Source organism: Ctenocephalides felis, unplaced genomic scaffold (assembly GCF_003426905.1).
Source record: "Ctenocephalides felis isolate EL2017-DRISC unplaced genomic scaffold, ASM342690v1 CF-g0.4_SCAFFOLD_01170, whole genome shotgun sequence".
In the NCBI taxonomy this organism is placed as follows: Eukaryota; Metazoa; Arthropoda; class Insecta; order Siphonaptera; family Pulicidae; genus Ctenocephalides; species Ctenocephalides felis.
This window is the reverse complement of record NW_020537324.1, coordinates 72,602,072-72,614,706: the sequence shown is the minus strand read 5'-3', so window position 1 is coordinate 72,614,706 and position 12,635 is coordinate 72,602,072. Positions and strand designations below refer to the sequence as shown.

Genomic DNA, 12,635 nt, shown 5'->3' with positions numbered 1-12,635 from the left:
ATAAACTTGTTGTCTTAGGTTTCAATATTGAAAACCTGACATGGAATTAGTATTGAAAGCCTGAATTATTAGCGAGTTGGTTTCCAGTATAGAAATGTCAATTGATAATGAGCAAATATGTTTCCTTCTGGAGCTACTCTGAGACTTATGAATTAAAATAAGAACATAAACCAGTCCTTCGGGAAGGTTAATAAATAAATAAATAAAACTAAATAATTAGCTTTCCTTCCAAGTTTCAAAAATATTCCAAAAATCTATTGTTTTGAAAAGAGAATTTTAAGAATTCCCAATATTAGTATGGGATCCAAAAATTCAGTAACATAAAATTTAATATAATTGGTAACATAAATTTTGCTAATTGTTAAAATTTCATAAAAAATATTTATTCACAAAGTGATTTGCCGTAGTAAAAAAAATTAAAAATACTACGAAATGAAAATGTGGGCGTCCACGATATAATGATGATTAAATTAATAACATTTACATATTGCTCACTTTTTTTGTTATTAACTTCCCGTAGTGTAAGTTATTGTAATGGGCCGAAAATCGAAATTCAAAATTTTTACATTTCTCAAAGTTTTGAAGGTTTCTGAACATTTTGGCATACCTCAGAAAAAATGGACGTGTGTGTGTGTGCGTGTGTATATATGTATAGATACAATTTTACAGTCACGTTTTCGGGCGCATGGATCAAGCGATTTGAATGGTTCAAAAAACATTCGATTCCTAATGATAGGGAGATGAGCTGATTAGTTTTTGGCAAAGGCAGGTCCTGCAGTTACGGAGACAAAGAGCAAAGAGTGCAGAAAATAGAAATCGAGTTTTTGAGAGAACGGAGCATCCGATCTAAAAAACATTCAATTAGCAATGATTGGGAAAAGGGGTTATCAGTTTTTCGCAAAGGCAGGCCCAGCATTTTGAAGATACGGAGCTAAATGTGTAAAAAATGGCAGTTTTTGAGAGAACTAAGCGTCCGATTCATGATTCAAAGAACTTTCTGCTTGTCTTAACAAAGTAATTGATTTTGAAAAAAAAAATTTTTTTTCCACCTTTTTCTTTGGAAAAAATTTTTTTTGTATATCGAAAATAATTCAGATTTTACTTTTAATTCTGACTATAGTTCTAGTATACTTTAAACAATTCAGTTTATATAATTCTTATAAATATTAGACAATGTTACAATATTTTTAATAATCTATTTGAAAACATTCAGTATTCCTCGAACATTTCGTTACGGTACGGGAAGTTCCAGCAATTTGACTCAAGGCACGATGCCATACACCACTAGTTGTTATTTTAAATTAACTTAATAAATGTATAAACTCAACATGTGTTTTTAATACGATTTTTGAGTAGAAGTAGAACATTACAAAAAATTATTACCAGATATTTAGGGCATCATCGCAAACAAAAAACATGCATAGAAACTTTTAGTATAGAAAAGTTTGGATATCTATGCTCTAACGACTCTTACAATTAGTCCCTTTAAATAATTTTCAGTGACCCTCCAAGCATTTCTAAAATAGAGTTTTATTCATTTTATCAACTCTCTCTGATCAATAAATTATTATATATAATGTATGTTTTTTTGTTGCATTAATTTATGAAATTTGTATTAACCTTTTTTAAATTTTATATTTTCATATTATAATGTATCGAGCTTCGGAAATTTTTAGTAAAAAATTTTAAAATTTAAATGTGGCCCTTGTATTAGAAAGGTTGCTCGTGCTCTAACCGAATTAAATCACAAAAATGTGGTCTGCAAATGCGCCTGAATATCTTGTGATAAAATAATCTTATATGTCAATTTCACAGTACAATTTCAAAGAATCACAGATTTTATATTATCAGTCTTGTTATTGTCTCCGAAAAAATACTTGTCAGTGACTGCATTTAAGCCGCAAATAAAAGGTATATATTTATATACATTATATTGATATGCACACGTACTAATTTAATTTTATTTAACTGGAACTAAAAAAGTGAAATTCTATGATATTATTAAACAAGTGGGATATAGAATAATTCTTCTGTATCTGAAAAGAACTAAATATTACCCATTTTGTTTTATATTAACTTTTGAATTCCCGACATCATCCACGGTAATTTATATGTATGTTCAAGTATTTTCATTTTTTTAGGTGAATATTATGATGGAATTGACAGAATTGCCGGCTACATATGTCGAAGGTTTCCATGACTTGGAATCGGTAAAGAAGATGCGTTACAAACGGTTGGGACGAACGGAACTCTATTTGTCGGAATTGTCATTAGGTGGCGGTGCATTTGGCGGTGCAGCTTTATACGGGTAATAAATAAAGACTAGTAGTGCATAAAAAAACTAAATTAAAAAAAAAACTTTGCTAAACTTTGAAATAATTGGATTTTTGAGAAATTTTGAAATTTTTGTAAAAAATTTACATTTTTAAAAAATTGGATTTTTTTTTTGAAAATTCTGAACATTTGTTAAAGCAATCACGTTGCTTAGGTGATTTGGAGTCGAAATATCAAAGCGCATAAGCGCCGTGTAGTCGTCTAACGTGTAAACGTTGGTACGGAACCCATTTAAATGTACACAAAATTTGTACTTATTTTTATAATCTTCATATAATATCTGATAATACGATGTACATATGTCTAATGTTCATTTTTAGCCGTCAAATGACATTTAACAATTAACATCCCGTATGGTAAGTTATAGTAATCGCAAAAAAATCGAAAATGAAAATTTATATATATCTTCACGTTTCAAAGATTTTTAAAAATTTTGGCATATCTTAGAAAAAATGAAAGGGATAATTCAGAAAACATTCGATTCGTATTGATAAGGAGACGTGCTGATTAGTTTTTGACAAAGGCAGGTCTAGCCGTTCCGAAGATACGGGACAAAAAGTGCGAAAAATGGTAACTCAGTTTTTAGGAGAACGGAACGTCCGATTTTAATAATTCAAAAAACATTTTACTTGTATTGACAAGATGAAAAACTGATTATATTTTTGGAAAGGCAGGTCCAGCGGTTATGGACTCTCAATAAAAATAATTTAAAAAAATGTGTCGGTCAATCACATTATCAGATATTTTATAGAGATTTTAATAATGTGATCACACTTTGTTTGTGTCTATAGGAAATATATGTCTGAAGGGAAGGTAAAATATAACATATATTCTTTGAAACATATTAGAATATGAGTAGATTTACTCATAACATAAATATAAAAATCGGTTGATCCGTGCTCTCCAAAACGTCAACAATAAATTATGTCCGCACATACATACAACGCACATCACATTTTTCTAAGGTATGCCAAAATGTTCTTTTGAAACATAAAGATATATATATTTTAATACAATTGACTGAATGTAATGTATCATTTTAAGTCAGCACATTTTAATTTTTAACTTCTCGAAGATGAAATTTTTGTTTTTGCCAGAAAATTCGGCCGATTTGCCGATGTTAAAACCATTTGATGAAACTCAGTTCAGAAAATCATTGATCAATTTTGCAAGATGAAAGGATAAGCGTTTCTTTAAAATTAGCTCAAAAGTGCCTGAATGTTCGTCCATGTTTTCGCAAAAATCCGGAACCGGTTTTGGAAATTTAAAAACTGTTCAAAAGATATCTACGTTGAAATTTTGTTTTGATGAAATTTAATTCGACGATAGATTTCAGTGCCTACACAAACATTTTGAAATAATATATGAACAGTTGAATAATAAAAATTCATTGAAGTTCGAGTCAAATGAGCACTACTATTAGGATAATTATAAATATTATAAGTCACTTTAGTTTTTAATAAAATCAATTCGGTTTTAAAAAAAAACATGCGTTTTTATATAAATAGTTATTTTGAATTCTTATTATTTAAGCCGATTATTTATATCGGGAAGTTCATGCAATCTGCTTTAAGGAAAAATACCACTTACACCTAGTTATTTTAGAGATTACGATGAAAGTGAGGCTATTGAAACTATCAGAGAAGGTATTAGAAAAGGCATCAACTACATAGACACTGCACCATGGTACGGCCAAGGTAAATCCGAAGAAATTATTGGCAAGGTAACCAAATATTAATTATAAATTTTTTGTGAGTATCTATAAATTTTTATATGTATTTTAAGGCATTGAAAGGAATTCCTAGAAAAGCCTATTATATAGCAACTAAAATCGGCCGTTACGAATTGGATCCTGCCAAAATGTTCGATTTTTCACCAGAAAAGACAAGGACTAGTATCGATACCAGTTTGAAACTTTTGGGAGTCGATTATGTGGATATAATACAGGTATAACAATATATTTTAAATCCTTAAAATATATAAAAAAAATCCTAATATCTTCTAATATCATGATACATAATAAATTCAAATTTTGCACTGTAATCTTTCAGACTTTTTTAGACAATTCACTACATTTTCAAAAACTTTACTTGTTCATATGATTTAAAATGTTTCAAATCAATCTTCTATTTTCAGACAATTTATAAAATTTTCAAATAATTCATAACATTTTGTAAAAACATTTTCAGATAATTTACAACATTCTCAGACAATATTTTAAAGCAACTTATAACAGACAAATTCCAACATTTTGAGACAAATTGCAACATATTTTAGAAAATTCACATCATTTTAACTTTTTTAGAAAATATACAATATTTTCAGATAATTAACACCATATTTATAAAATCTGTAACATTTTTAGAAAATCTACAAAATTTTCAGACAACTCACAGTTTTTTAGTTTTATTAAACTTTTGTTAAAAGTTTAAATTTAATTATTTTTAATTATTTATAAACCTTGTGACTTCAAAATTAATTTATAATTATCGATTTGTATGGAAATAAAATTCTGATCAGAGATCATTGATGAAATCATAATATTTAGTATAAATAAAACCTAATTATTATTTTTCTCTCTAATTAAGAATAATTATTAGTTTTTTCTCAATACTCGTGGCATGAATGACTAATATGATTAATAATTCAACATCTGTAACAATTTTTGCAAATCACGAAATGAATATTCATAGATCTTACTATTATTAATATGTTGTATTCTGTGATAATGTAATCTTCTTAATAATACTATATGTTACAAGTAATTACAACAATTTAGAGTAATTGATATCACATTTTTTTGTCGTATGCAAAAGCAAAAAAATCTGTTTGGTTATAAAGAATTTATTAATTCGACTGCAAAATTGCATTGCTATGTAAATCGATCTTTTTTTGTTAATTTTTATCAGCACAGATTCTTGCTATATGATGTGTAAGAATGATTTTCAAATTTGAAATATTTTCAATGATGATTTTTAAATATGCAATATATTAATTTTTTGATGATTTAATTATTTAAATAAGCGCCAACCAATACTACTTTTAATTGAAGTGTTTGAAAAATGCATAACGTGTCAATAAATGTTGATCAGTGGATTTTTAAAAAAATTAAAGGAAAAAATGAAAAAAGATATTGTACTGACTTATAATATACAAAAATTTGAAAAATATAATATTCATCGGGGATTGGCGCATTATTACTTCTAATTTATCTCCAGAACATTAACAATTGTCATTTCATTTCAAATTCAATTTCAAAAAAAAAAAAAAAATAGTTGCCTAATTTACACAAAATTGAAAAAGTACAGTCACAGTCTAAACGCATTTGCAAATAATTCTGTGCGACATTTTTACTTATACTGTGCTTAGCTTGGCGGCATTTTCACATTTTTCAACAATTTTCACAAAATTGGAAATGTGCTCCAGTATACATAAACAGTCTAAATGCACTTGGGTAAATATTTGCACCAGAGTGGCGCTTAGACTGTGCTTAGCCTGAGTAATTTTTTGAATTTTTGATCTAAAATTACAAAAATATTTTTTGAAAAAAAAATTAGAAACAAATTTTTTTCCAAAAGCAATTATTTTGTTGAAACATGCAGAAAGTTATTTGAATCATTTAAATGGGACGCTTTGTTCTCTCAAAAACTGCTATTTTTTAACATTTAGCTTTGTATCTCCGAAACCGCTGGGCCTACTTTTGCCAAAAACTAATAACCACTTTTCCCCGTCATTACGAACTGAATGCTTTTCGGATCATACAAATCGGATGCTCCGTTTTCTCAAAAACTCGATTTCTATTTTCTGCACTCTTTGCTCCATATCTCCGTAACGGCTGGACCTGCCTTTGGCAAAAACTAATTAGCACACCTCCCTATTAATAGAAATCGAATGTTTTTTGAACCATTCAAATCGTGAACGAAAAAATGCTGACATACAAAACACACACGCACACACACACATCCATTTTTTCTGAAGTATGCCAAAACGTTCAAAAACCTTCAAAACGTCGAGAAATGCAATGCAAAATGAAAAATTTTCAATTTCGATTTTAGGCTGATTACTATAACTACCCTACGGGAAGTTAAAAATTCTTAATACTGATTTTTTACTTCTAGATTCATGATATAGAATTTGCACCATCAACCAATTATTTGCTAAACGAGACGTTACCAACCCTTTTCGACTACGCCATAAAAGGGGGTCGTGCCAAACATTTGGGCGCCACTGGCTACGCCCTGGCACCTCTTTTGAATTTGGTACGAGGTGCCTCCGAATTGGGAAAACCTTTGGAAATGATTTTGACATATTGTAGATTCACATTGGTCGACGATTCTTTGTTGGAAGTTATGCCCACGTTAAAGGTAATAGTTAGAAATTTATATATATATATATATATATATATATATATATATATTTATATATATATATATTTATATATATATATATATTATATATATATATATGAATAGCCAGAATTAAAATTCAAATCCGAATTATTTTCGATATTGCATATGTGGTCTATAGACGACGCGCGCAACAAAAGGGTTACATTTTCTAAAATATTATAAATTGAATAAATACTTTACAATATTATGGGTCATGGTATGATTTTAGTTTTTTCTTATTTATTCGGCAACCGTTGAGAATATTAAAATGCAGTTTTTTTCGCGTTATTCTAGCCCACAAGACAATTCACCTGACGTTTAATTGAAGCTTCTACGTGCCCGGGAAGTCTGTGAAAATTTAAAAAAACTAACAAATTTTTCGTCCATTTTTTGGGCATTTTTACTCGTGAAATCTTTAAGCGCTTATAAATTGAAGTTTTAAAATTCAATAGAATTGAATAACTTCAATGACTGGTAAATAAATTTATACATACGCATTTGGGACTTCGCGAATTATTTCGATTTTTTCAAGTATCAGGAGCCCACGCGCACTCTGAGAGCGTTTCCCCCATACATGCTCGCTTGTTTAGCTTATATAACATGTTTATCTTACCCTCAAGTTCAAAAGTGAAAACAATTCGGGTTGCGCCATCACCCCCTGGGGGGAAGACACCCATTCTCAATTGTGTAATTACATTTTTTCAAAATAACTTCGGAAAGAACAACTAATTATAAGAAAAAAATGTCTTTTATAGTTTTTCAAAAAAACTAATACTTTTCAAGTTACTGGCCACTAAAGGTTCATATATTTTTGGCGTTTTTCTTCGTTTTTTTGCAAATATCTCCTAAAATATACATTCTAACGAAAATCATGAAATGGACAAAATAATATTAATTAATATATTCTAACTAAAAAATCTAGTTTTCGATACGCATTTCTAAGTACAAATGTTAAAAAGGCAATTCACCTTTGTTACACGCGTCATTTACGCATAAAATTTTGTAAATATGTTAAATTATTAAAAAAAAATTAGCAACACTAATAAACATTTGCAAATACTGGCGCCAAATAAATATTCCAAAAACTAGATTAGAAGAATGCTGTTTTGGAGTTTTAATATTTTGCCTTTCACCGCATTGCAGAATTTATTAGCAAGAAACACTAACAAATAAATAAACAAAATAAATATGTAATTTTTATGATGATAAATAATAGAAATGTAGATTGAATGAATATTAATCATATTTTTAGGTAAATTATATAATATATATATATACTTTGATTGCTGTGTTTGAGATACATCTTTTTTTGTAGTAGGTACAATTGAGGCGACTACCTTAAGGGGCACAACTAGTGTGAAATTTTTAAAAAATTGAATTTTCAATTTTTTCATATTTCGATAGGTTATACCTTTAAAAATAACATACCACAATTTTAAATCGATATCTTAAATGGTTTTTGAGTCACAGCCATTTAAAGAGTATATATATAGTATATAGTATAACGATCATTTTATCTTTAAACGCGTTTTTCTCGAAACAGCATTTTCCGAATTTGCTGCAGCGATTACTCAAAAACAAATGATCCGATCACTAACATTTTTTTTTTGTTACATGTTCTATATATAGTTCTCCGTAAAATAAACTATCGATTTTCTGTTCGGATCTAAAATCGAATTTTGGCAGTCCAAAAACGACCAAAATTTTGGGTAAAATTCGACTTTTTTTTTAAAAAAACGCCGTCATTTTGTCAATTTTTGATTTCTTTCTTTATCGCAGTTCATTTTACAGACAATATTATCTAGTTTAACAAGAAGTTTTTACTTTAAATTTCATCCACGTAGAAGGCCGGAATCACTGCAGCCCTGAAGGGCCTTTTTTTGTCGCGCCGTTGGAGATCGACGATAACTTAAAAAATATTTAATTTTTTTCTTCAAAAATTTTACTATGTATTCTTAAAACATGTATAAATATATTCCTGAAATTTTGGAATGATTGATAAAGTAGATTTTTTACTATAAATTCCCAGAAATCACCTTTTTGTAGGCGGTTACACTAGTTGTGCACCTCAAATTTTGTCTTAATTGTAATGAAAGTGCATTTTTGAAGAACATAAAAACACTCATTTTAATGAAAAAATCCGTAATTATAAATTATGAGCCAATTAAATAAAGATACAGTAAACGCCACAAATTTTTAACCTCCCATAGTATAAGTTATAGTAATCGCAAAAAAATCGAAAATGAAAATTTTTATATATCTTTACGTTTGAAAACCTTCTGAACATTTTGGCATACCTTAGAAAAAATGGATGTATGTGTGTGTGTGTGTGTGTGTTCGGATACAAATTTTCGTCGACGATTTCGGGAACACGGATCAACCGATTTAAATAATTCAAGAAACATTCGATTCGTATTGATAAGGAGACGTGTTGATTAGTTTTTGGCGAATGCAGGTCTAGCCGTTCCAAAGATACGGGGCAAAAAGTGCCGAAAACGGTAACTCAGTTTTTTAGAGATCGGAGCGTCCGATTTTAATAATTCAAACAATATTTTATTTGTATTGATTAAACGAACAACTGTTAAAAGAACTGGAAAGGCAGGTCTAACGGTTATGGACTCTCAATAATTTTTTTGTTCCGTACCAAGATTTTTAATTTTGAAGTTTATGTATATGGTTCAAACAAATGACCTCGACATTTTCGACAGTATGGAGTAATCGATTTGTATTATTGAACAAACATTCGGTATTCGATAGCGAGGCGTTTTTGCAAAAAGCACATCCTGCCGTTCCGCGGGTATGGAGCGCAAAGGGTGTAAAAATGGTCAAGCAGTTTTAAATAAATAAAAAATAAAAACAATAAAAAAATCACGCTTTTCAAAAAAAAAAAATTAAATTTTCAGAAAACTCAAATTTTTGAAATTTTTCTTCATTTTGAAAAAAATATCTAAATTTCGAATAAATTGAAAAATATTAAAATTTAAAAAAAAACGATTTCTTATAACAATTTGAGAATATTTCGAAATTTTCAAAAAAAATCGGGCATTTTCAGAAATTTCCGAATTCTCAAAAAATTTTGAAAAATCGATTTTTTTTTTAAATTTCAAAACTATCAAAAAAAAAACGAATTTAAAAAAATTTAAGGAAATTTCTTGAAAGCATATACATAAGTTGTTTGTAGAATACGCTTGTCGCCCAATAAGCACATATAAATTTACAGTATGTATTTATAATAAATAATCTATTTTAAATTATTTAAAACAATTATTGATTATTTTCATTCCTCTAATTTTAATCACGGTACGGGAAGTTCCAGCAATTTGCCTTAAGGCACGATGCCATGCGGTCCACTAGTCTTCTAATTTAATTGCACTAAATAGTGAAGCATTGTTTCATTAGGGGGTACGACTTAAGAAACCATTATTAAACTCAAAAAGTTAAAACAAACAGGCTAATGTTGTAATCTATTTTGTCAATTATTCATGGTCTTAAGTATTGATTATAAAAAATTTATTCCATTGACTATCAATTTTAAGAATTTTGGTTCATTATACTACAATTATTTTTTTGAGTTCCTTCAAAACTACTACCGATAATTTTCGGTATATTTTTTTTATAAAGTATATTACTTATGTTTTCTTTTTAGAAATATGATATTGTAACAAAAGCACATTTTTGAGAACCGTGAAAATTAATTAATGAATAAATCCGTAATTATAAATCACAAGCCAATCAAATAAAGATACAGTAAACGCCACAGATCTTCTTTCAATTTAATTGCACTAAAAAGTAAAGCATTCTTTCCTTTGGGGGTACGATTTAAGAAACCTTATCCATAAACTCAAAAAGTTAAAACAAACAGTCTAATGTTGTAATCTATTTTGTCTATTATTCATGGTCTTAAGTATTGATTATAAAAAATTTATTCCATTGACTATCAATTTTAAGAACTTTGGTTCATTATACTACAATTATTTTTTCGAGTCTCTTGAAAACTACCACCGGTGGTTTTCGGTATATTTTATTTTATTTAGTATATCACTATTTGGTGTATTTTATGTTTTTTCTAGAAATATGATATTGGTATAGTATGTGCCTCTGCACCCAGTATGGGTCTTTTAACAAACAAAGGACCTCCTTCTTGGCATCCAGCTCAAGAAGACACCAAAAAAATTTGCAAGGAAGCTGCCGAATATTGCGAGGTAAAAAATAAAAATTTTACATTATGACTTAAAATATGACAAAATTATATTATTATATTTTATTTTTGATGTCTTTTATTTTATTTATTAATTTTATTATTATTATTATTTGTTTTTATATTAAATCATCATACTACGGATATCATTTTATTGTAAATACTATCCTTTGTACTCTTTTTTATTTATATTTATATTATTCTTCATTATTGTTACTAGATGTTAAATTATTTAAGTTGTAACAAATATTGTAATTAAAAAAAATATTTGACTTTTTTTTAGAAAAATAATTGTGAATTAGGAAGACTAGCTATGTTACATGCAGTGACTTCTTCTCAAAAACTAGAAATTGCTACTCATTTAGTCGGTATGAATACCCGGACTTTGTTGTATGATAATTTAAAAGTTGTCCAGGAAGGATGTAGTAAAAAAGATTCTGAAATTTTGGAAGAAATCAAAGAAAGGTATGAAAAAAAAATCCTTTGAAATCTGTCCATATTTTGTTTAATTTCGATGCTTCAGCAAGTTTATCAATAGAAAATATTGATAAAGTAGACGACCTTTAAAATTTTACCAGGGAAACAAGTCTTATAAATTTAATTTATACAAAAAATGTGTATTTTTAAAATATAGGTATGAAATTTTTCTATTAACTGAGCATTTATTGAGAACATAATTTTTGAGAAATATTTCAACTGAATTCAACTTACAGCAGAACAAATTTTGGTAAATTCAACAATTGATCAACAAATTTAAAAAAATGGCACAAAACTAAAGTACAATTTTAGTTCATGCATAAGATTTATTTTTGAAGAATTAATTATCGTAAAACTCATTTATTATATTAATATATGCATTTGATTTTATTATTAACATTTATGATATTATTTGTTGAGAAAAACTTAATTTTTTATGCTGAAGTATCTTGTCGAAATGATGCACGATTTTTTGGAATTGATGCATTTTCTATTCTATTCTAGATTTTAATATAAGATGGTGAAAATATGAAGGGTGTCCGAATTTGTTAATAATTTTTTAAAATAATTACAGATTTTTCAGCAAAATTACCAAAAAGCATTGGGAAGGCATTGAAGCTGAAAAGGGCCTGGACAAATTTAACTAATACGTATTTGGCTTTCATTTAAAAATAATTATTTTATAAAAGAAAATAACTTGCTATATATTTTTTTATTAATGATATCAAAACATTTAATTCCACAGATTTAAATTTTTTAAAAGTAAGTTTCTTTAGTAAGAAATTATGAATTATTTTATTATTGAATCTTGTATATTTATTTATGCTTGGATATAAATTGAATCTGTGAAATTGTATAACAAAATTGTAATTCAAAAAGCTTAAGTGTTATAAATTTTATAGACCAATCATGTTTTAATTTTTTTTTTAAATGTTATTCTTCAAGTTTTATTTTAATCTAAAAATGATTGTATATTAAGTACATCAAGAAGGTTTTCAAAAAGTCGAAAAAGTCAACGAAATTTCACAATTTGGCTCACACTTTTACCAAATTTGGTCATAAACGATTCAAAATAAATTAAAACGCCGAGAAAACATAAGAGGTAAGAATAATAAATATTGTTAATTTTATATGTATGATCATAATTAATTAAATTTATACTCTAAATCTAGAGTAACAAAATATATTATTTTTCAAATAGGTTTTTCAGATTGCCAATTAAATTTTGTTAAAAAAAA

General features: G+C 27.7%; 1 protein-coding gene across 1 annotated transcript in view; it reads left to right on the top strand.

The window, feature by feature from the left end:
• Window positions 1-1,898: 1,898 nt before the first annotated feature.
• LOC113367621 (L-galactose dehydrogenase-like) overlaps window positions 1,899-12,635 on the top strand; it is a 12,631-nt gene continuing 1,894 nt past the window's right edge. The window contains exons 1-7 of the mRNA XM_026609211.1: window positions 1,899-1,911; window positions 2,142-2,308; window positions 3,940-4,057; window positions 4,120-4,281; window positions 6,453-6,698; window positions 10,793-10,924; window positions 11,204-11,385. Of these exons, the coding sequence (XP_026464996.1) occupies window positions 2,151-2,308; window positions 3,940-4,057; window positions 4,120-4,281; window positions 6,453-6,698; window positions 10,793-10,924; window positions 11,204-11,385 (998 nt within the window). The 5' untranslated portion in view covers window positions 1,899-1,911; window positions 2,142-2,150. The remainder of the gene's footprint in view (window positions 1,912-2,141; window positions 2,309-3,939; window positions 4,058-4,119; window positions 4,282-6,452; window positions 6,699-10,792; window positions 10,925-11,203; window positions 11,386-12,635) is intronic.